This window comes from Antedon mediterranea, chromosome 1 (assembly GCF_964355755.1).
Source record: "Antedon mediterranea chromosome 1, ecAntMedi1.1, whole genome shotgun sequence".
Taxonomy (NCBI): domain Eukaryota; kingdom Metazoa; phylum Echinodermata; class Crinoidea; order Comatulida; family Antedonidae; genus Antedon; species Antedon mediterranea.
In genome coordinates this window covers 2,150,839-2,175,889 of record NC_092670.1, presented here as the reverse complement: position 1 = coordinate 2,175,889, position 25,051 = coordinate 2,150,839, and the positions used below count along the sequence as shown (strand labels likewise).

The 25,051-nt window shown below is 34.9% G+C and overlaps 3 protein-coding genes across 7 annotated transcripts in view; 1 reads left to right on the top strand and 2 right to left on the bottom strand.

Moving 5' to 3' along the window:
- LOC140053089 (uncharacterized) overlaps positions 1-10,613 on the bottom strand; it is a 32,245-nt gene extending 21,632 nt beyond the window's left edge. Inside the window, exon 1 of the mRNA XM_072098471.1 lies at positions 10,590-10,613. The gene's annotated coding sequence lies outside the window, so the exon portion shown is untranslated. The remainder of the gene's footprint in view (positions 1-10,589) is intronic.
- A 136-nt stretch (positions 10,614-10,749) lies between these two features.
- Positions 10,750-24,694, top strand: LOC140053017 (uncharacterized). Of its 4 annotated transcripts, none has more exons than XM_072098468.1 (5): positions 10,750-10,903; positions 11,243-12,673; positions 13,014-13,194; positions 13,640-13,838; positions 24,571-24,694. In XM_072098468.1, the coding sequence occupies exons 2-4, from the start codon at positions 11,510-11,512 to the stop codon at positions 13,807-13,809; spliced, it is 1,515 nt and encodes a 504-aa protein (XP_071954569.1). In that variant the 5' UTR covers positions 10,750-10,903; positions 11,243-11,509; the 3' UTR covers positions 13,810-13,838; positions 24,571-24,694. The 4 variants fall into 4 exon arrangements, with proteins under 4 accessions (XP_071954569.1, XP_071954568.1, XP_071954566.1 ...); XM_072098467.1 differs by having other exon boundaries at positions 13,640-13,821; positions 24,571-24,693; XM_072098465.1 differs by lacking the exon at positions 24,571-24,694 and having other exon boundaries at positions 10,750-10,815; positions 13,640-15,782.
- Positions 24,632-25,051, bottom strand: part of LOC140053063 (uncharacterized) — a 15,130-nt gene continuing 14,710 nt past the window's right edge. For both annotated transcript variants that reach the window (XM_072098469.1, XM_072098470.1), the window contains exon 4: positions 24,632-24,915. In XM_072098469.1, the coding sequence (XP_071954570.1) occupies positions 24,632-24,915 (284 nt within the window). The remainder of the gene's footprint in view (positions 24,916-25,051) is intronic.

Genomic DNA, 25,051 nt, shown 5'->3' with positions numbered 1-25,051 from the left:
ACTTATACTGGACGACTAGGGAGGCACCGTAGTATAATCCCACCAAGTGACTCTCAGGAACAATCCGCCGTTTTCTCACAAATACAGTATCAAATTTCACTATATTTTAAAATATTAATCGTAATTGAGTTACACTCAAACGTTAAAGATGAGGGCTGAGTAAACCGGACCAGTGGTCCCACTCTAACTGATACTGGACGACTAAGGAGGTACCCTAGTATAATCCCACCAAGTGACTCCCAGGAACAATCCGCCATTTTCTCACAAATACAGTATCAAATTTCACTATATTTTAAAATATTAATCGTAATTGAGTTACACTCAAACGTTAAAGATGAGGGCTGAGTAAACGGGACCAGTGGTCCCACTCTAACTTATACTGGACGACTAAGGGGGTAACCTAGTATAATCCCACTAAGTGACTCCCAGGAACAATCCGCCATTTTCTCACAAATACAGTATCAAATTTCACTATATTTTAAAATATTAATCGTAATTGAGTTACACTCAAACGTTAAAGATGAGGGCTGAGTAAACGGGACCAGTGGTCCCACTCTAACTTATACTGGACAACTGAGGAGGTACCCTAGTATAATCCCACCAAGTGACTCCCAGGAACAATCCGCCATTTTCTCACAAATACAGTATCAATTTTCACTATATTTAAAAAATTTCATCGTAATTGAGTTACACGCAAATTAAAAGATGAGGGCTGAGTAAACGGGACCAGTGGTCGCACTCTAACTTATACTGGACGACTAAGGACGTACCTTAGTATAACCCCACCATGTGACTCCGAGGAACAATCCGCCGTTTTCTCACAAATACAGTATCAAATTTCACTATATTTTGAAATATTAATCGTAATTGAGTTACACTCAAACGTTAAAGATGAGGGCTGAGTAAACGGGACCAGTGGTCCCACTCTAACTTCTACTGGACAACTAAGGATGTACCCTAGTATAATCCCACAAAGTGACTCCCAGGAACAATCCGCCATTTTCTCACAAATACAGTATCAAATTTCACTATATTTTTTTAATCGTAAATGAGTTACACTCAAATTTAAAAGATGAGGGCTGAGTAAACAGTAACAGTGGTCCCACTCTAACTTATACTGTACGACTAAGGAGGTACCCTAGTATAATCCCACCAAGTGACTCTCAGGAACAATCCGCCGTTTTCTCACAAATACAGTTTCAAATTTCACTATATTTTAAAAATCGTAAATGAGTTACACTCAAATTTTAAAGATGAGGGCTGAGTAAACGGGACCAGTGGTCCCACTCTAACTTATACTGGACGACTAAGGGGGTACCCTAGTATAATCCCACCAAGTGACTCCCAGGAACAATCCGCCATTTTTTCACAAATACAGTATCAAATTTCACTATATTTTAAAAATCGTAAATGAGTTACACTCAAATTTTAAAGATGAGGGCTGAGTAAACCGGACCAGTGGTCCCACTCTAACTTATACTGGACGACTAAGGGGGTAACCTAGTATAATCCCACCAAGTGACTCCCAGGAACAATCCGCCATTTTCTCACAAATACAGTATCAAATTTCACTATATTTTAAAATATTAATCGTAATTGAGTTACACTCAAATGTTAAAGATGAGGGCTGAGTAAACGGGACCAGTGGTCCCACTCTAACTTATACTGGACAACTAAGGAGGTACCCTAGTATAATCCCACCAAGTGACTCCCAGGAACAATCCGCCATTTTCTCACAAATACAGTATCAAATTTCCCTATATTTTAAAAATCTTAAATGAGTTACACTCAAATTTTAAAGATGAGGGCTGAGTAAACGGGACTAGTGGTCCCACTCTAACTTATACTGGACGACTAAGGGGGTACCCTAGTATAATCCCACCAAGTGACTCCCAGGAACAATCCGCCATTTTTCACAAATACAGTATCAAATTTCACTATATTTTAAAAATCGTAAATGAGTTACACTCAAATTTTAAAGATGAGGGCTGAGTAAACCGGACCAGTGGTCCCACTCTAACTTATACTGGACGACTAAGGGGGTAACCTAGTATAATCCCACCAAGTGACTCCCAGGAACAATCCGCCATTTTTACACTAATACAGTATCAAATTTCACTATATTTTAAAATATTAATCGTAATTGAGTTACACTCAAATGTTAAAGATGAGGGCTGAGTAAACGGAACCAGTGGTCCCACTCTAACTTATACAGGATGACTAAAGAGGTACTCTAGTATAATCCCACCAAGTGACTCTCAGGAACAATACGCCGTTTTCTCACAAATACAGTATCAAATTTCACTATATTTTAAAAATCGTAAATGAGTTACACTCAAATTTTAAAGATGAGGGCTGAGTAAACGGGACCAGTGGTCCCACTCTAACTTATACTGGACGACTAAGGGTGTACCCTAGTATAATCCCACCAAGTGACTCTCAGGAACAATCCGCCGTTTTCTCACAAATACAGTTTCAAATTTCACTATATTTTAAAAATCGTAAATGAGTTACACTCAAATTTTAAAGATGAGGGCTGAGTAAACGGGACCAGTAGTCCCACTCTAACTTATACTGGGCAACTAAGAGGGTACCCTAGTATAATCCCACCAAGTGACTCCCAGGAACAATCCGCCATTTTCTCACAAATACAGTATCAAATTTCACTATATTTTAAAAATTTTATCGTAATTGAGTTACACTCAAATTTAAAAGATGAGGGCTGAGTAAACGGGACCAGTGGTCGCACTCTAACTTATACTGGACGACTAAGGACGTACCTTAGTATAACCCCACCATGTGACTCCGAGGAACAATCCGCCGTTTTCTTACAAATACAGTATCAAATTTCACTATATTTTTAAAATCGTAAATGAGTTACACTCAAATTTAAAAGATGAGGGCTTAGTAAACGGGACCAGTGGTCCCACTCTAACTTATACTGGACGACTAGGGAGGCACCGTAGAATAATCCCACCAAGTGACTCTCAGGAACAATCCGCCGTTTTCTCACAAATACAGTATCAAATTTCACTATATTTTAAAATATTAATCGTAATTGAGTTACACTCAAACGTTAAAGATGAGGGCTGAGTAAACCGGACCAGTGGTCCCACTCTAACTGATACTGGACGACTAAGGGGGTAACCTAGTATAATCCCACTAAGTGACTCCCAGGAACAATCCGCCATTTTCTCACAAATACAGTATCAAATTTCACTATATTTTAAAATATTAATCGTAATTGAGTTACACTCAAACGTTAAAGATGAGGGCTGAGTAAACGGGACCAGTGGTCCCACTCTAACTTATACTGGACAACTGAGGAGGTACCCTAGTATAATCCCACCAAGTGACTCCCAGGAACAATCCGCCATTTTCTCACAAATACAGTATCAATTTTCACTATATTTAAAAAATGTTATCGTAATTGAGTTACACGCAAATTAAAAGATGAGGGCTGAGTAAACGGGACCAGTGGTCGCACTCTAACTTATACTGGACGACTAAGGACGTACCTTAGTATAACCCCACCATGTGACTCCGAGGAACAATCCGCCGTTTTCTCACAAATACAGTATCAAATTTCACTATATTTTGAAATATTAATCGTAATTGAGTTACACTCAAACGTTAAAGATGAGGGCTGAGTAAACGGGACCAGTGGTCCCACTCTAACTTCTACTGGACAACTAAGGAGGTACCCTAGTATAATCCCACAAAGTGACTCCCAGGAACAATCCGCCATTTTCTCACAAATACAGTATCAAATTTCACTATATTTTTTTAATCGTAAATGAGTTACACTCAAATTTAAAAGATGAGGGCTGAGTAAACAGTACCAGTGGTCCCACTCTAACTTATACTGTACGACTAAGGAGGTACCCTAGTATAATCCCACCAAGTGACTCTCAGGAACAATCCGCCGTTTTCTCACAAATACAGTTTCAAATTTCACTATATTTTAAAAATCGTAAATGAGTTACACTCAAATTTTAAAGATGAGGGCTGAGTAAACGGGACCAGTGGTCCCACTCTAACTTATACTGGACGACTAAGGGGGTACCCTAGTATAATCCCACCAAGTGACTCCCAGGAACAATCCGCCATTTTTTCACAAATACAGTATCAAATTTCACTATATTTTAAAAATCGTAAATGAGTTACACTCAAATTTTAAAGATGAGGGCTGAGTAAACCGGACCAGTGGTCCCACTCTAACTTATACTGGACGACTAAGGGGGTAACCTAGTATAATCCCACCAAGTGACTCCCAGGAACAATCCGCCATTTTCTCACAAATACAGTATCAAATTTCACTATATTTTAAAATATTAATCGTAATTGAGTTACACTCAAATGTTAAAGATGAGGGCTGAGTAAACGGGACCAGTGGTCCCACTCTAACTTATACTGGACAACTAAGGAGGTACCCTAGTATAATCCCACCAAGTGACTCCCAGGAACAATCCGCCATTTTCTCACAAATACAGTATCAAATTTCCCTATATTTTAAAAATCGTAAATGAGTTACACTCAAATTTTAAAGATGAGGGCTGAGTAAACCGGACCAGTGGTCCCACTCTAACTTATACTGGACGACTAAGGGGTAACCTAGTATAATCCCACCAAGTGACTCCCAGGAACAATCCGCCATTTTCTCATAAATACAGTATCAAATTTCACTATATTTTTTTGATCGTAAATGAGTTACACTCAAATTTAAAAAATGAGGGCTGAGTAAACAGTACCAGTGGTCCCACTCTAACTTATACTGTACGACTAAGGAGGTACCCTAGTATAATCCCACCAAGTGACTCCCAGGAACAATCCGCCATTTTCTCACAAATACAGTATCAAATTTCACTATATTTTAAAAATCGTAAATGAGTTACACTCAATTTTTAAAGATGAGGGCTGAGTAAACCGGACCAGTGGTCCCACTCTAACTTATACTGGACGACTAAGGACGTACCCTAGTATAATCCCACCAAGTGACTCTCAGGAACAATCCGCCGTTTTCTCACAAATACAGTTTCAAATTTCACTATATTTTAAAAATTATAAATGAGTTACACTCAAATTTTAAAGATGAGGGCTGAGTAAATGGGACCAGTGGTCCCACTCTAACTTATACTGGACGACTAAGGGGGTACCCTAGTATAATCCCACCAAGTGACTCCCAGGAACAATCCGCCATTTTTTCACAAATACAGTATCAAATTTCACTATATTTTAAAAATCGTAAATGAGTTACACTCAAATGTTAAAGATGAGGGCTGAGTAAACCGGACCAGTGGTCCCACTCTAACTTATACTGGACGACTAAGGGGGTAACCTAGTATAATCCCACCAAGTGACTCCCAGGAACAATCCGCCATTTTCTCACAAATACAGTATCAAATTTCACTATATTTTAAAATATTAATCGTAATTGAGTTACACTCAAACGTTAAAGATGAGGGCTGAGTAAACGGGACCAGTGGTCCCACTCTAACTTATACTGGACAACTAAGGAGGTACCCTAGTATAATCCCACCAAGTGACTCCCAGGAACAATCCGCCATTTTCTCACAAATACAGTATCAAATTTCACTATATTTTAAAAATCGTAAATGAGTTACACTCAAATTTTAAAGATGAGGGCTGAGTAAACCGGACCAGTGGTCCCACTCTAACTTATACTGGACGACTAAGGGGGTAACCTAGTATAATCCCACCAAGTGACTCCCAGGAACAATCCGCCATTTTCTCACAAATACAGTATCAAATTTCACTATATTTTAAAATATTAATCGTAATTGAGTTACACTCAAACGTTAAAGATGAGGGCTGAGTAAACGGGACCAGTGGTCCCACTCTAACTTATACTGGACAACTAAGGAGGTACCCTAGTATAATCCCACCAAGTGACTCCCAGGAACAATCCGCCATTTTCTCACAAATACAGTATCAAATTTCACTATATTTTAAAAATCGTAAATGAGTTACACTCAAATTTTAAAGATGAGGGCTGAGTAAACCGGACCAGTGGTCCCACTCTAACTTATACTGGACGACTAAGGGGGTAACCTAGTATAATCCCACCAAGTGACTCTCAGGAACAATCCGCCGTTTTCTCACAAATACAGTTTCAAATTTCACTATATTTTAAAAATTGTAAATGAGTTACACTCAAATTTTAAAGATGAGGGCTGAGTAAATGGAACCAGTGGTCCCACTCTAACTTATACTGGACGACTAAGGGGGAACCCTAGTATAATCCCACCAAGTGACTCCCAGGAACAATCCGCCATTTTTTCACAAATACAGTATCAAATTTCACTATATTTTAAAAATCGTAAATGAGTTACACTCAAATGTTAAAGATGAGTGCTGAGTAAACCGGACCAGTGGTCCCACTCTAACTTATACTGGACGACTAAGGGGGTAACCTAGTATAATCCCACCAAGTGACTCCCAGGAACAATCCGCCATTTTCTCACAAATACAGTATCAAATTTCACTATATTTTAAAATATTAATCGTAATTGAGTTACACTCAAACGTTAAAGATGAGGGCTGAGTAAACGGGACCAGTGGTCCCACTCTAACTTATACTGGACAACTAAGGAGGTACCCTAGTATAATCCCACCAAGTGACTCCCAGGAACAATCCGCCATTTTCTCACAAATACAGTATCAAATTTCACTATATTTTAAAAATCGTAAATGAGTTACACTCAAATTTTAAAGATGAGGGCTGAGTAAACCGGACCAGTGGTCCCACTCTAACTTATACTGGACGACTAAGGGGGTAACCTAGTATAATCCCACCAAGTGACTCCCAGGAACAATCCGCCATTTTCTCACAAATACAGTATCAAATTTCACTATATTTTAAAATATTAATCGTAATTGAGTTACACTCAAACGTTAAAGATGAGGGCTGAGTAAACGGGACCAGTGGTCCCACTCTAACTTATACTGGACAACTAAGGAGGTACCCTAGTATAATCCCACCAAGTGACTCCCAGGAACAATCCGCCATTTTCTCACAAATACAGTATCAAATTTCACTATATTTTAAAAATCGTAAATGAGTTACACTCAAATTTTAAAGATGAGGGCTGAGTAAACCGGACCAGTGGTCCCACTCTAACTTATACTGGACGACTAAGGGGGTAACCTAGTATAATCCCACCAAGTGACTCTCAGGAACAATCCGCCGTTTTCTCACAAATACAGTTTCAAATTTCACTATATTTTAAAAATTGTAAATGAGTTACACTCAAATTTTAAAGATGAGGGCTGAGTAAATGGAACCAGTGGTCCCACTCTAACTTATACTGGACGACTAAGGGGGAACCCTAGTATAATCCCACCAAGTGACTCCCAGGAACAATCCGCCATTTTTTCACAAATACAGTATCAAATTTCACTATATTTTAAAAATCGTAAATGAGTTACACTCAAATGTTAAAGATGAGTGCTGAGTAAACCGGACCAGTGGTCCCACTCTAACTTATACTGGACGACTAAGGGGGTAACCTAGTATAATCCCACCAAGTGACTCCCAGGAACAATCCGCCATTTTCTCACAAATACAGTATCAAATTTCACTATATTTTAAAATATTAATCGTAATTGAGTTACACTCAAACGTTAAAGATGAGGGCTGAGTAAACGGGACCAGTGGTCCCACTCTAACTTATACTGGACAACTAAGGAGGTACCCTAGTATAATCCCACCAAGTGACTCCCAGGAACAATCCGCCATTTTCTCACAAATACAGTATCAAATTTCACTATATTTTAAAAATCGTAAATGAGTTACACTCAAATTTTAAAGATGAGGGCTGAGTAAACCGGACCAGTGGTCCCACTCTAACTTATACTGGACGACTAAGGGGGTAACCTAGTATAATCCCACCAAGTGACTCCCAGGAACAATCCGCCATTTTCTCACAAATACAGTATCAAATTTCACTATATTTTAAAATATTAATCGTAATTGAGTTACACTCAAACGTTAAAGATGAGGGCTGAGTAAACGGGACCAGTGGTCCCACTCTAACTTATACTGGACAACTAAGGAGGTACCCTAGTATAATCCCACCAAGTGACTCCAAGGAACAATCCGCCATTTTCTCACAAATACAGTATCAATTTTCACTCTATTTTAAAAATTTTATCGTAATTGAGTTACACTCAAATTTAAAAGATGAGGGCTGAGTAAACGGGACCAGTGGTCCCACTCTAACTTATACTGGACAACTAAGGAGGTACCCTAGTATAATCCCACCAAGTGACTCCCAGGAACAATCCGCCATTTTCTCACAAATACAGTATCAAATTTCACTATATTTTAAAAATCGTAAATGAGTTACACTCAAATTTTAAAGATGAGGGCTGAGTAAACCGGACCAGTGGTCCCACTCTAACTTATACTGGACAACTAAGGGGGTAACCTAGTATAATCCCACCAAGTGACTCTCAGGAACAATCCGCCATTTTCTCACAAATACAGTATCAAATTTCACTATATTTTTTTAATCGTAAATGAGTTACACTCAAATTTAAAAGATGAGGGCTGAGTAAACAGTACCAGTGGTCCCACTCTAACTTATACTGTACGACTAAGGAGGTACCCTAGTATAATCCCACCAAGTGACTCTCAGGAACAATCCGCCGTTTTCTCACAAATACAGTTTCAAATTTCACTATATTTTAAAAATTGTAAATGAGTTACACTCAAATTTTAAAGATGAGGGCTGAGTAAATGGGACCAGTGGTCCCACTCTAACTTATACTGGACGACTAAGGGGGAACCCTAGTATAATCCCACCAAGTGACTCCCAGGAACAATCCGCCATTTTTTCACAAATACAGTATCAAATTTCACTATATTTTAAAAATCGTAAATGAGTTACACTCAAATGTTAAAGATGAGTGCTGAGTAAACCGGACCAGTGGTCCCACTCTAACTTATACTGGACGACTAAGGGGGTAACCTAGTATAATCCCACCAAGTGACTCCCAGGAACAATCCGCCATTTTCTCACAAATACAGTATCAAATTTCACTATATTTTAAAATATTAATCGTAATTGAGTTACACTCAAACGTTAAAGATGAGGGCTGAGTAAACGGGACCAGTGGTCCCACTCTAACTTATACTGGACAACTAAGGAGGTACCCTAGTATAATCCCACCAAGTGACTCCCAGGAACAATCCGCCATTTTCTCACAAATACAGTATCAAATTTCACTATATTTTAAAAATCGTAAATGAGTTACACTCAAATTTTAAAGATGAGGGCTGAGTAAACCGGACCAGTGGTCCCACTCTAACTTATACTGGACGACTAAGGGGGTAACCTAGTATAATCCCACCAAGTGACTCCCAGGAACAATCCGCCATTTTCTCACAAATACAGTATCAAATTTCACTATATTTTAAAATATTAATCGTAATTGAGTTACACTCAAACGTTAAAGATGAGGGCTGAGTAAACGGGACCAGTGGTCCCACTCTAACTTATACTGGACAACTAAGGAGGTACCCTAGTATAATCCCACCAAGTGACTCCAAGGAACAATCCGCCATTTTCTCACAAATACAGTATCAATTTTCACTCTATTTTAAAAATTTTATCGTAATTGAGTTACACTCAAATTTAAAAGATGAGGGCTGAGTAAACGGGACCAGTGGTCGCACTCTAACTTATACTGGACGACTAATGGGGTACCCTAATAGAATCCCACCAAGTGAATCCCAGGAACAATCCGCCATTTTCTCACAAATACAGTATCAATTTTCACTATATTTTAAAAATTTTATCGTAATTGAGTTACACTCAAATTTAAAAGATGAGGGCTGAGTAAACGGAACCAGTGGTCGCACTCTAACTTATACTGAACGACTAAGGGGGTACCCTAGTATAATCCCACCAAGTGACTCCCAGGAACAATCCGCCATTTTCTCACAAATACAGTTTCAAATTTAACTATATTTTAAAAATCGTAATTGAGTTACACTCAAATTTTAAAGATGAGGGCTGAGTAAACGGGACCAGTGGTCCCACTCTAACTTATACTGGACGACTAAGGGGGTACCCTAGTATAATCCCACCAAGTGAATCCCAGGAACAATCCGCCGTTTTTCTCACAAATATTTAATTCCTAATACCATAAAAGCCATAAGTAACAATGAAAATGTAAAGAATGCACAAACGGCGTTTCATAGTTATTGTTGGCTGGAAAAAATAAAAGTGGGCTGGCTTATTGTTGGCTGGCTTATTGTTGGCTAGCTTGACACAAGCCACACATACCACCATTGCTAGAGTAGCCTAGGCCACCGTACCTAACACCAACCTGTCCATGACAGACCGTCTTATACATAACAAACATGCATGATGAATATGGCCAGTCAGCTCAGCAGACGGATTCCTTTTGGTTAGCCAATAAAACAACTTAGCTCTTACTTAATGATACATAAGTTAAATAACTTAATTCTAATGTACATTTTAATTATTGATTGAAAGAATATATTACAAAAATTAAAGTGAAAATGAGTAAAAAATATAATATCTTCTAAATGTACCAACCAGTAAACTCTTTCCAGGCTCTCTCTACTCAGCGCGCTCTAAATTCCCAACTCAAAAAACATGTTTTGGTAAGTTAACGCCCTCTATCGAATTTCCACGACGAGAAGCGATAATTATTAACATTTTTGTTTGGCATTTCTATCTCTCTGCGGCTCGTACAGTGGTAGTGGGCCTAGGGCCTAGGCCTGATCGAATTTAATTACGAATTTGATTTACAATCGTAATCGTAAATATTACTATTTCTTAAATATAAATATTATTAGGCCTAACTAAAGCCTAACGCCTAACTTCGATTAGGCTAGGCCTCCTAGCTAGTAAGTAGCCTTTCCTTTCTTATTTTATTTTAGGCTAGGCCTAGGGCCTAACTAAGGTAGAGCGTAGGTAGGCCTATCTATCCGGTAGTAATAAAAGAGATCTCCTGATGATGAGTTGAAATTCTTGGAAGGAACGGCTAGCCTTTTTAGTAGTAGGCCTAGGCTAGAGTAGATTTAGGCCCAGCTTTTTTTTGTAGAGTAGGCCAAGGGGAATGTCTCTGTTCTGTCTTGGCAACAATATCTGGAATGTGTAATTCTCTTCTGATTCTGTTCATGTATAAAACGACCCAAAAGTAGTTGTATTGCGTCTAACAAATTACTTTCATATTTGCTCCACAGATTCTTCTAATGTGCCCAAGATAAAACCAAAATAATGACTTATTTTATTAAATATTTAAATTGTCGGCAAGTTATTACACGTACACTTGTATTCTTTTTCAAATTTGCATACACGTGTCGCATACACCTGCCTCTGTGGGTTGCTATCAGCTTTGTTATCCCACTGGATATGCAGTTCCATGTTCAACAGCAGCCAGCTCTAGCTTGACATAAATGTTCAGGCAACACACTTGTTAGCAGACAGAAAGCAAGAACAATCTGAATTGAATGCAATTGTACATTTTGATTCAACAAAACAAGATGTCACGGAGTGTAAAAGATTTACGAGAACTTGTCTGCGTTTCACGGTTGACAATCCGTGAAAGTGATGATGAGTATAGCGACGATGAAAGCTTAGTCCGTCCATTTAGTTCAATGAGCATTTTATCAGATGGTACAACGACTCTACGAGAAAATTCAGCAAAAGTGAATCATGCTATCAATACTACCATAGTTCCAAAACCACCCTCTACTGCAAAGCAAACTAAACATAAGTTTAAAAAAGCAGAAATTCAGTTTTCTGGAAAAGTCAGTGGTTCAAAACAAAATGAGTCTAATCATACGAATGATTTCAAGTTAGCTAAAAAACCACTACCACCTGTCCAGTCATCCTTATCAAGGTCAATTAATAGTGATGAAGCCCGCCCTCTATCATCTACTGGTAACTTTGACAACGTACTTGAGTATATGGATGAAAGTTGCGTTGAATCTTTTTTAAAACGTGCGAACCAATTGGTAAATGAGTTATCGTCATGGTGTCATAATAATTACAACTTTGTCCATTTTGCAAATTTTTGGCTACAAAAAATCCCTGACAGACAGAAACTAGATCTGTATAAACTTGAAATTGGGATAATCAATGATGAACTTAGATTTGCGTTTCAAGTAGGAATCGAACAACAAAAAGTAAAATTGACTGATCTACGCAAGTTGGTTTCTGCAGTTGTACGAGAGTATCCGACAAGGTTGTGTACTCTTCGTGGACCATATATATTCCTTGACATTTTAGATACGCTTACATCTGACAGAACTGACGCGTACAAAGAGCTGCTTACAGATGTCAAAATATCCACAAGAAATCGTAAATTTGCACAATGGATGCTGGCAACGAGGGCGTTTGCTTTATTAAATATCTGGACTGCAGCGGTTAATTTTTACCGTAGATTAATCAGTGATTCGAACACCGATATTACACCAATTGAAGAACAATCTAAAGATACCGCTGCTCAAAGAGTATTTGTGGCTACTGGTCAGGGATACGTGCATTTTCTACATTATTATTTCAAGGCTAATAAGATTTCAGCAGATGTGTTGGATACTCAGAAACGCTCACTGGTGTTTGAAGCGGTCACCAAGAACCAGGAAACTGCTCTCTTGTATCTGCTTACCAAGGTATGCAGGAGTAAATAATGTACAGGCCCATGGGGAGAATTATATTTTTATAATGGAATAGGCCGATTTGGATTATGAAAACACATCAAAATACTACTTATAACACAATTTTTCATATCCTTTAAAATAAATGCCTAAACCAAACTATTTTATAAATTGTATGTTTTTTTGTATGACATTATCTCATATATAAATAACTATCGAATCTTTATTTTGATAAAAAAAAGATCAAATTTAAGATGGCGGACATACAACATAGGGCAGAGCCTGTAAAAAACGTACATTGAAAAACAATACACAACAAACATATATAGTAAAATTCTGTTTTTGATATTTTCAGGTGAAGCCAAGGCCCGACATAAACAATCCAGCCGACTCTGGTAACATGGCGCTTCATACTGCTGCCAACATGGGCAGCATGTCAATAGTGCGTTTGCTACTGGAGAAAGGAAATGCAAACGTGAACTGCAAGAACGTTAAATGTGATGATGCTACACCACTTCACCTGGCTGTTATGCAAGGTACCAGTGTTATAAAGCTCTGTCTACTCTATCAAACTTTATGTGACAAAAAATGTATGAACATTGTGATATCATATCACTACCATATTTTGGCACATCAACATTTTTTTGTCACACTAGTTTGATAGTGTAGACAAAGCTTTAGGAATTAAACAACTAAAGCTTCCTTTAATTATAGATTTTTGGGGCCTGGTTTTTTAAAATCTAATAACAAGACCTATGTGGGAGCCAAGGTTCTTACTTGTGAGCCCATCTCCTAGAAATAGGATGTAGGCTTAAGTGGACCAAGAAAAATTGGCATTTAGCAGTTTAACTACCAGGAGAATCAAACCTAGAATTGTATACATGCAAGCTTGGTGTTCAAAATTAAAGTTTAATAATAAAATATTTAAACAAAAAGCAAATATTATGGTGTAAGTAATCATGTAATATATTCTTTTATCAGGCCATCAAGATGTATGTCAATTGTTGATAGAAGCTGGTGCAGACGTGCAGGCTAGTATGGGTGGAATAACCCCGCTGGACTTGGCTAACGATATGGGCCACACAGACGTTACAGACATGATATCTAAAATGACGGAGTCACAATCGCAAAGTCCAATGGAAGAGTCATAAAGAAGATACATAGTAATATCAATTTAATTGTAAATAAAATATTATAGAGATAAAACAATCACTTTGACTAAACATGATTAGAACCAACTACCCTTCAGAATGAAGGTGAGCATCTTGCACTTTCTGCCATTTATTTAATTGGCAAGTATAGCAGTTGCATTTACCAATTAATTTGACTTGTCCTGAAATCTAGATTTAGTAGTATAAGAATGATTAATTTAAAGTTGGCCTATGTACGAGTGGGAATGATTAGTCCAAATAAGAATTAATTTTTGAAATATGCCATTTCAATGTCATTGTCACATAATACTGTACAGGTAGTTATTCACTTTGACCAAAAACTTTTATTGGAAAAAAAATTTACCGACCAAAAATAATTTTTTTTTTTTCGTTTTGAATAACTTAACCTATTAAAGTCCGATTTTATTAGTCTTCATTTTTCATGTTTTTGAGGGATAATACATCTTTAATATTTTAAACTTTAAAGTTATCTTTTAGATTAATTACTAATTTCCATGATTTAATGCATGTCTATTGTATGATGCCAGTTTTTGGTGTTGACAAATTGCACGTCCCATACTAACATCTTAAACTTAACATCTTTAAAACTATAAAATAATGAAATAACAACATGAAGGCAAAGGTTGTCTTGTGTGCAAATCATATAGCATTTGTATTGGTATGATGTACAGGCATCAAGATGCAGTCTGAAATGAACGTCATTTGTTATGGCACGGTATTGTATATAAATCGGCATGTAATCTTTTGTAATGAACACTTTAAGTGTGCACTTATGCCAAATGTGTATGTTTCTATTTATTGTTTCTAAATACTGTAATTTTATTTGTATAAATAGTAAACAGTTGCTTATGATTTATTTTAGTTAAAAGTATAAAAACTATGAAATTAAAGGTACTGTACTTGCAAACTATTTGACATTTATAAATACATTTGCAATATAAACTTCATTTGCTAAAATAGTGTGTCTACAAAAATAATCTAGAAAACTACAACCATAGACAGCATTAAAACACTGTTTCTCATCAAATCACCAAAGTTAAGCAATGTTGGGCCTGGTTGCATTCTGGATGGGAGAATGTCGTGGAGGGTGCTGTATATACTGGAGAGTGGTGGTGTAATGATAATATCGGACTAGCATGTGATAGGCATGGGTCCAAGCCTATCTGTATCATATTAACTGTGTCCTTAGGCAAGATGTTTTACTCTCATTGTCTCATCTTTCGGATAGGACATAAAGCTGTTGGTCCTATGTACATAGTGCACATTAAAGAACTTTGTACACTTTTCGCAAAGAGTAGGGTACTGTCTCCCGGTGTACTGATCTGGTAGGCGCTGCATTGGGTCCGTGGAGGGCCTAATCTAAAACTAAAATAAATACCAAAAACTAAGGTTCAGCTGGTCTGCAGGATCAGCTAGTCTGCGGGTTCAGCTGGTCTGCGAGTTCAGCTGGTCTGTGGGTTCAGCTGGTCTGCAAATTCAGCTGGTCTGCGGGATCAACCTTCTCTCAATATATATATATAAAGCATAGTTTAGGTTCTGAGGGCTACACATGTCCCAGTTTGTGAAGATATTCAATTATATTATTCCGTCAAGCACGCTGGCCTTGAAAATTGTCTTGCTTGTCGCATATAAACATTAATAAACATTAATAAACTATGATAAAATGTGTAAAATATAAACAGTATGACACCAAGGGGTACAAAAGAAATAAGAGACACAAAGAAAGGTAGAAAGAGTAGAATTCATGTATCTTTTGTCAACAACAGTATAATTGTAATCCTGCCCTCAATATGGTCAATAACCGACAACTACATTATGAGTTGTATTTATATTATTACCAATGCATACATTACATAACAAATATGGAATACAAAGAAACACACAACGAAGTCAATAGAAAAGAATACAAGATAGAATCTCCTGAACTTAAATTCTTGCATAAAATCATTCAGATATCAATTTGTCAGGAGCAGATGTAGGTGGGAGCGAAACGGGCTTTAGACCCATGTCTTTTTAAAATAAAATAATGACTAGTTTTTATTTATCTGCAACCCGACGGATCATTTTTATCATTTATAAATATTTATAATTCTGGATCCGCCCCTGATCAAATTAATACCCTATTGTAGTTGTCTGCCAAAAGGCAACACAAAATTAATTCTTTTTTTAAGATAATAATTCAAATCATATTTTATATATTTTTTTTCACAAATTTGCTAATCTTGTAGTTGTACTAAACTGTAGTTATGTTTTTTTTTTGGAAAAGAAAAAAAATGTAAACTGCCTATTGAAACTTGAATTTGACATGCTGAAAAAAAATAAATAAAAATTAAACAAATAATTAAAACATAATGTTAATATTGTATACATATATGATTTTAATGACTTCATAATAATAAAGAATAAATTATCTTATCAATGTATAAGAATTATAATATCTATTTAAAATAATAAATTATAAAATATCTGTTGTTGGGTATCAAGAACGTTACCATAGCAATGTATGCAAACCCATATTATTTGTAAGATTAAAATGTATGATTGCCACGGGCGATAGCTATAGAATTGAAATTCATTCCTGTAGGCTGTCATTCTATATTGGCTCAATTTCATTCAGTGTATACGGATAATCGTTTTTAAACTAAGTGTCATTTCTTCATTATAAGAAAAATGCCATGAGTTATCAGCTAAAATATCCATTGACAATACATAATGTACCATTTATATACTGATTCAGATTTAAGCCCAGTTTGAGCCAGTGTATAACCCCATAACCATTGCCATCTTTGAAATATATAGACATTTTATATCATTTTTTGTTAGACCTAGAGTTTATAGTCAGAGAAAACATGTTCCACCACTAGAAATAAGAGCGAGTCGGCCTCAAACCCATGTCAACATTTGTTAGGTACGGTAAACGGTGCCCTGCATTAACCGATCAGCCATTTGACTCAGCCATTCTTTGTAGTAACCATTTATATACTTACTCACAGATTTATATGCAAGTCCACCATTTGTTGGACATATCCAAAATGGAATATGACAGCCACTGTGTGTACTGTAATGCTTTTAGGGAAGATGGGGGCGAAAGAGGGGCGGGGAGAGAATGGCATGAGGGGAAGGGTGAGAGGTGGCAGAAGGGGAGAGGGGGAGAGGTGGCAGAAGGGGAGAGAGGGGGAGGGATGCAGTGAGAGGCAACCAGGAGAATTGTTTTCAGTTTTTCATGAATAGGGATTTGGGAAATGTTTTATACTTTATACAAATTTCATACTGTACTATCTTGGTTTGTATGACAATAAAAGATCTGTATCCAAAAAAGTCCAAAAACATTTCAACAGAGCAAATTTTTACTCAGGGAAACTTATAGATTTCCTTTCCTTTTGGTTTATTTCTGCATTTAATGTGCCTTTTGCCTTGACTGTATCTCTTTTCGATTTAAAATTTAAAAATCATTTGTTATAAAAAAACATAAAATGTCATGTGTGGACGAGTCAATATTTTACAAGCATGTTTTGAAATTATGCTAGTATAAATTGTGAATTTTATCATTTACATTTGCCATTCAAAATGCGATTTATAGTCGCCTCACCTGACCGAGTCTAATATCAGAAGTACATATGCACGTCATGTTACGCTTCACTGAGCAGGCACAAATGCCAAAAGCAGCGAGACGACTCAACAAGAAGCGATCAATAACATAGGTTTAAATATCCTAGGGAGACAGTGTGTTGCCATGGTAATTGAGTGATGATGAGCGATCATGCGAGGTGGATCACCTTTATGGTGAATCATAGCAAGCTGAGGAGTCATCAGCTATTTTTATAAAGATAAGGAGTCTGAATGATGTTGTCAAGGATTTTACATAATTAGCATCATCATTCTTATTTATTGTTTGTATTGAACATTTAAAGACAACCTGCCAAATACAATGAAAGCTTAACCGTATCTTGTGAACAAATTTCATTAAAAGGCAATTTATAAAAAGTTAAAACCACAAGAAACAATGTTAAAATTTCATTTTTTTATTAAAAGATATTTTAAAGCAGAACTACTTGCTGTACAATTTTAACATTATGCATAAAAACAAGCAAATATATATATTTTTTAAATTTTACTTGGATCTCAATAAATAATCTATACTTAACTTTCTTTTTCGTTTGATCAAAACCGTACAAGAAAGTACTATCAATATTTGTACTTATTTATTTTCTCGAATTGGATAAAAAAAAAAGGAAGTTATACCTATATAGCAAATATTTATTTTTTCAAAATCCTCTTTTGCATTAGCTGATAAGACCTGCAAATAATTTGTTGAATTTTGACAAAAAGAAAACAAATCTGAATCAAGAAATATCATCTTTGAATTATTACGTTATTAATAAATACATTTTAAAAAACATTAAAAATATAGCATACAAAATTCCATTTAACCAACAGGTAATCCAGTAAACCAACTGTAGTCCAGTTAACCAATTGGTGTTTAGTTAACCAACTGGTTTCCAGTTAACCAATTGTCATTTAGTTAACCAACTGTAGTCCAGTTAACCAATTGGTGTTCATTAACCTACTGGTTTCCAGTTAACTAACTGTAATCCAGTTAACCAATTGGTGTTTAGTTAACCAACTGGTTTCCAGTTAACCAATTGTCATTTAGTTAACCAACTGTAGTCCAATTAACCAACTGATGTTCATTAACCTACTGGTTTCCAGTTAACTAACTGTAATCCAGTTAACCAATTGGTGTTCAGTTAACCAACTGGTTTCCAGTTAACCAACATTAACAGGCGCGGGTTTAGGCGAAGGCTAAACAGGCTTTTTAAAATAAAATAATGACTATTTTTATTTTTCTGCAACCCGACGGATCATTTATTTAGCCCCCTAATCTATAATGCTGAATCCGCACCTGATTAAATAGACTTCAATATTTTGAAGTACAGAAAGAAAAATATACATTCTCATTCAGATTTGATTTGACTAGAAGCTATCGGATTACAGAATAATATTTGCATATTATATATAATGATCATTGGTTGTCAATTCAAGTTTCATGAAATGACAGACTTATTGAGGTGAAATAACCGTGTCGATCTCATGCGTGATATTTTCACATAGTTATTTTTTTATCAGACAGCGCAACTACCGATCATAATGCGATACAAACAAAGATGTATTGTGGCGCAGCAAGTAAAATAATAATCACCAACATTATTGACACATACTTTTTTAGAGAAAATTGTTCAAGTTCAAATTATTTTTTTTATTGTGCGGATTTGCAAGTTTTCAATAGTTAATGTTGTGTTAGTTGTATTTTAATACTATTATGTATATTAATAAATCGTTTATATTTATTCCTCAATGGTAATTTGTAAATTTTTTTTAACTTTCTCATAATTAAATTTATCTATATTTTATACTGATACCATTATGGTTGTTAATGTTACACACAATTATGGTAATTTATATATTTTTTTGATAATGAAAAAAAAACTTTTTTTTGCTTGTGTCTAATATGATGAAAATTTTTTTTTATTTTTCTGACCAAGTGTGATCATTTTGTCCAACAATCGTAAACTCCCACAACAACCAACTAAACATACACCATATATTTGATTTTAAACTATGTTAAAAAGTTAGAGTCACAGTATATTCAAAACTGTAACACGCATATTATATACACTATATTCATTTGTATATACAAAAAATTAAATAGGTTATACATTAAGTATATACATTCATTATTGAAAACAACATTATTAAAAAACATGAGAAAAATATTGAGTATATTATTTACAAAGAAAATCTAAGTCTGTATATATTTAATTACAAAGTTTTGTGCATAGAATTGTTAATTTTAGAGTTTACAAAAAATCTTTAAAAGTTTTAAAATAATATTATAAGGTTTGTGGCCTTAATAATTAATGGATATTACAGTAAGTACAGAATGGGCACATATTCCATAATTGTAGTGGAGCTGCAGCTTGGTGGTTAGCATGCTTGCCTTCCAACCCCAAGGTCCGGGGTTCAATCCTGACCTAGTGCCAGAGTTGTAACTCACAACATCCTGACCTAGTGCCAGAGTTGTAACTCACAACTCTTTCAACTCCACTCCCTAAGCCTCAAATGAGACTTTACAAGGATGATAAATGATTAAATTAAATAGTTTATCCATCCTGTAATTGGCGAGTTACTCGAAGTCAGATGCAAATGAAGATGAAAGATATTCCTATTCTAAGGTCACTGATGATGTTAGAAGAAGGGAGGAATGGGTCCTGTCAAAACAAGTAACATACTATAAAATCTTGGAAAATAAAATTTTAGAGATGACCAAAAAAAGTGGAGAATGGAGAGACGATTAAGGAAGCAAATAAATTGTACTAAACGACGACAAAGTCAACTTTGTACTTTTTTTTCTCAAAATAAACATGTTTCAAATAAAATGTTTAAATATGGTATATTTAAATAAATAACACAATTTCACTATATAATTAGGTATTGAGCCAAATACATACAGCTTGGGGGCAGTCTAGATATAAGCTCCATATTCCATCCTAATCTAAATAATACATCTTTAGTAATGTTTTATTTTAATGTTGTTTAGTTTCTTAATGTTGTTTAGTTTCTTAATGTTGTTTAGTTTCTTAATGTTGTTTGTTATGTAAATTGCTAAGACTGAAATAATGTAAAATATTTATTACCAAAATACTGATTACTGTTTCTGTTAATTAATGTATATTATGATAGCTAAATAGCTGTGGCTGTTAAACAGGTTGGAGTTATACTATTAAGTCCGATATCTAGCCACTCATTGGTGGTGTTAAAGCCCCATTCCCTACGTTTTTTAGATCTAATTTAAGATCACAAACTATATTTAATGTAAAAATAATACTATATGGTCCTATTGCGATAACTTTTTTTGTCTTTAAACGGTTAAAAATGTGAAAAATAAGTCGATTTTAATAATTATAGCGGCCCGCTATAAATCCCAAAATGCATTGCGCGCGGATTGATATTTTTGTTTTTCACCTGTAATTCGCCCACTTTTCGATCGATCGTGAGGCCAAAATAAATGGAAGACTCCTAATTTTTCAGCGAAAATACCGGGTTTTCCCCAATTTGTATCAACGGAGTCTGGCAAAAATAGAAAGACAATTAATGCAGCAACTATACAACGTCAGGCTAGGTATATAGCTAGCGTACGATGTTCGCACGTTACCGATGTTTACCAGCTAGGCCTACAAAACTAAGCCTAGCCAGGCTAGGCCTAAGACCGTCCACGAGAGGTCGATCGCCGCGAGCTACTTAGGTAGTGCATTGTTTCTCACTTTTTATCATAATTTACCATAAAACGTACATTTAAGACAAGGAATGACATGGTTTAATGTTTTTAAAGTGATATATATGTATTATTTTCCAAAAAACGTCCAAAATTGCAGGGAAGGGGTCTTTAAGATACAGTCAGGTTGCCCAGAGCATGACGGATTGATTGGTTAGCTACAACGACCTTAAATGCAATTAGTTGATGCCTTTACATCCAAAAACAACAGTAGAAAACCATTGTTAGAGCTTTGAGTGTCAGGCTTTAATATATCCTAATAAAGGTCACTTAATTATCTCAATTTGGGTTGTTTTTAAATTGGACAACAAATTTGACCAAAAATCTGGATACATCAGTTAATTGCATATAGGCCTACATTAACATTGTCAAAAGCAATTATATAGATACAGTATTTGAGTGGTTGTATTAATTAATTGCACTTCAGTGAGACATTCAAGTCATTAAATCTAGTGTTTGCCTTCACTGGTATATAGATGGTGTGTTACAGTATACGCAACACAAAGGTTCTAAATTCTGTTCTAGGTCTAATATTAAAAATGTATTCTCAAAATCACTGACATTTTGGGCCAGCCCAATAGTGTTCGATTGTGATAGAGTTGACCATATATTATTTGTCCTGTATTTTCTAACAGCCTATTGTAAGCCCAGAACACGAAGAGTCAAATTTGTTTGGCTTTGATCTTGCATATAAAAAAATGAATGAAAATATTCCAATTATGAGATTATGCAGTACATTTTAACAATTAGTTTAAATTAGCTGAATGACCCCATATCCAGGGTCAGACAGGTAAAATGAAGTTAAGAACTTTTTTTTTAAATATCTATTTTTGAAAGAATATTAATAATATATTAGCACTCTCTAAATAATCCTGCTTTCTGGTCTTTGTAATACATTTTAAATTTTAACGTTTATTTATAATATTACAGTATATAAAGTTTATGAAATACAGAAAGAAGAGGTATTAATTCACTCAAATATAATATAATATAGGCCTAGATATATAATTTTTTTTACAAATAATATTTAAATTAGGTTTATAGGATGTCCTAGTTTGTATGTTTACTTTCTTGTGATAGGATTCAATTCTATCTCAAATATTACTATGTAGAAAGGAGAGAAATTACTTCATTAATATAGCAACACTTGAATTTAAATAAGGGCTTTTTGATATGACAAAGGACGATCTTGGACATTTAATCAATGTACGAGGTATCTAACACCAAACGAGTACACCGGAAAATCAATATCACATGATTGATCAAATATTAAGTACACAGTTATAGATGAACGTCTCGGGGCTGGCGGTAAGTCAAAGATATTGATCGTCAATTTCATCAGGGAAGCAAACCAAATGTACTTCTTTCGAGAATGACAATACAATTTTCAAACAATTACAAACACGAATTTCCATTACTAGAGATGTTGTTCTAAATAAAGATACCAAGAAATTAATGTTAAATATTACAGTACATCATCCAGTGATAAATGTAATGCATGGTTTGTGTAGTTTAAATGCTGTAAAGCAAGTGAACAGCAACGCATACTAAGCTACTTAACGGGCATGCAATTATTCTTTATTCTAGTCTTGATGTCCCAGGCTATTTTAAAGTCAAAGCCCCTTTACAGAGATACAGTAAGGTCATATCAGAATGGCAGACAGATTCTCCGTCTCATAAAAAAGACTTTAGCAAAAAAAATAATAATAATAATTCGATCTTAATTAGTCATTCTAATAAATTTTAAAAATGAAAAATTTGTCCTAAATGACATCTTTTCTCCAAATTGCAGGAAAGTCAAAACTTGCCTTTTATGGATCGGAAATTATGATTGAACAAGACCTACATATATAAACTTAGTCACTGAATCCTAATGAATATACACATTGTAATTTTTATACACCAAATATGGACATATGATGTCATATAATACAAAATATAATACTATATTAAATTGCACTTAAATTATGTTATGTTAATAAACATTAGTTTTTATAAATGTAAGCTAAATATGTTAATATATTGGATGGGTTAATTAAGTAAACTATTTGCATCACTATAAATGGCAAAATATTGATATAACAACCAGAAATTACTATGAAAATGTGTGTAGAAAAATATGCAGTGCATTTTTTCTAGTAAAAGAATCTGACACCTACAGTATAAGGTTGTGTATTAGATACAGGCGTATTTAGACCCCTCATTTATGCAAGGTGTGCAATAGACAAACATCCCTCTACACCAACAAATTTATGTTATTTTTATAAAAATTAAACACAATTTTAGTATAATAATTTATATATATATATATATATAAACCAATTATACCATTAAAGCCTAGTGGTCTAATGGTAAGAGGGCAAGTGCATATCAATAAGAAGATTCAGAGTTCAAATCTTGTTGGGTGAGGCTTTTTTCTCTCATTTCGACGATATTTCTTCATTTTATAAGTTTAAAAATTAATCAATTTTCATACTTTTCAGTATATCGCTGAGCGGTATAATAGAGTTTGTACAAATTATGTACGGTATAACAAAGGTATTAAAGGCATAAAAAAATTAGGTCTGATAAATTATTTATCATGTATAATATACTCGTACATGTATAATTAGATATTCATAAATTGATATCTTTAATAATTTCAGATGTTTTATATTAATGCTATTTATTTCTTTCTCGTTATCTGTTATGAAATTTAGTTTCATTATTATATTCAAAATGATCATCATAAAATCAAATTTAAACTGGAATATTCATATAAAATATGTTTAATTCATACTAAAGTAGCTTTGACTTGTATTACATATTTTATCCGTAGATTTTTGTATCGAGGGTTAAAGGGGAATTAAATTTGTTATTTAAACAAAACATAATCATTCGCTACAACACTGATAATACTGCAATCAAAGAAAACTCGTCAAGTATGCTTAAAAAACTAAAATTTTTTTAAATCGCACACTCTTCGGAAATAAAAGCGCGAAGATAAGTGAAGACAGTTCGTAAACAGTGAACCCCCAAAAAAATGTGCTATTTCTATGTTTATCCAAAACTCCAAATTACACTTTTATCAATTTACATTGTTTAACCATACACAAATGCTGTGTAATAAATGTTTAAGTTATTTTCTATATTGCACTTTATGTTCTAGTGGCAAACAAGAACACATTTGATATTTTAAAAATACACAACAACAAAATATCTTGAATAGAAGCTTTCCCAGTGATCTCTAATATCACTTGAAACAACCACTCTGGCTATATATCTTTGTATTAGGTCTAAAGGTTTTTTTTTTCAAATAGAAATAGTATTAAGGTTTAATGTATGTACATGTATTTTAATTAAAATCGTTAGTTGAAATATTTAAAAATACCACATTCCTATTTAAATTTTGTTGTTTTTGTTTGCAGCTTTTTCGTGAAAGAACAGCCTCAAACTGAGGGCGCAGCAACTTCTTACTTAGTATCCTACTCAAGCTTTTGTTTTATTCCGTGAGTTAACAGACGTAGAGTCTCGTCGAACCGTTTTATCCACCGGGACTTCGTGAAGTGTCTCCATTTTGAAGGCTCGTGCAATTAAGAGGTAAAACGTTCCAGCTGTTGATGTCAGGATAAACGAACTCCAGGCTAGAAAAAACGAGTAGTGATACATGACGCTGTAATCCTGCGGGAACACGACGTATTGACGCGGTTGTTCGTTGTACTCATATGTTATTGTGACTATGAAGAGACTTGTAGATAACAGGACTGCAACAGCTGAAAAAAAGAAACAAAATTATGATATGAAAATATGATATTATATACAAATGATATATGAAATGTTCCACTATTTTAATGACTGGAAAATAAAGATAAAAATGTTGAATGACTTTCCACTATATTTCTTGTTTGG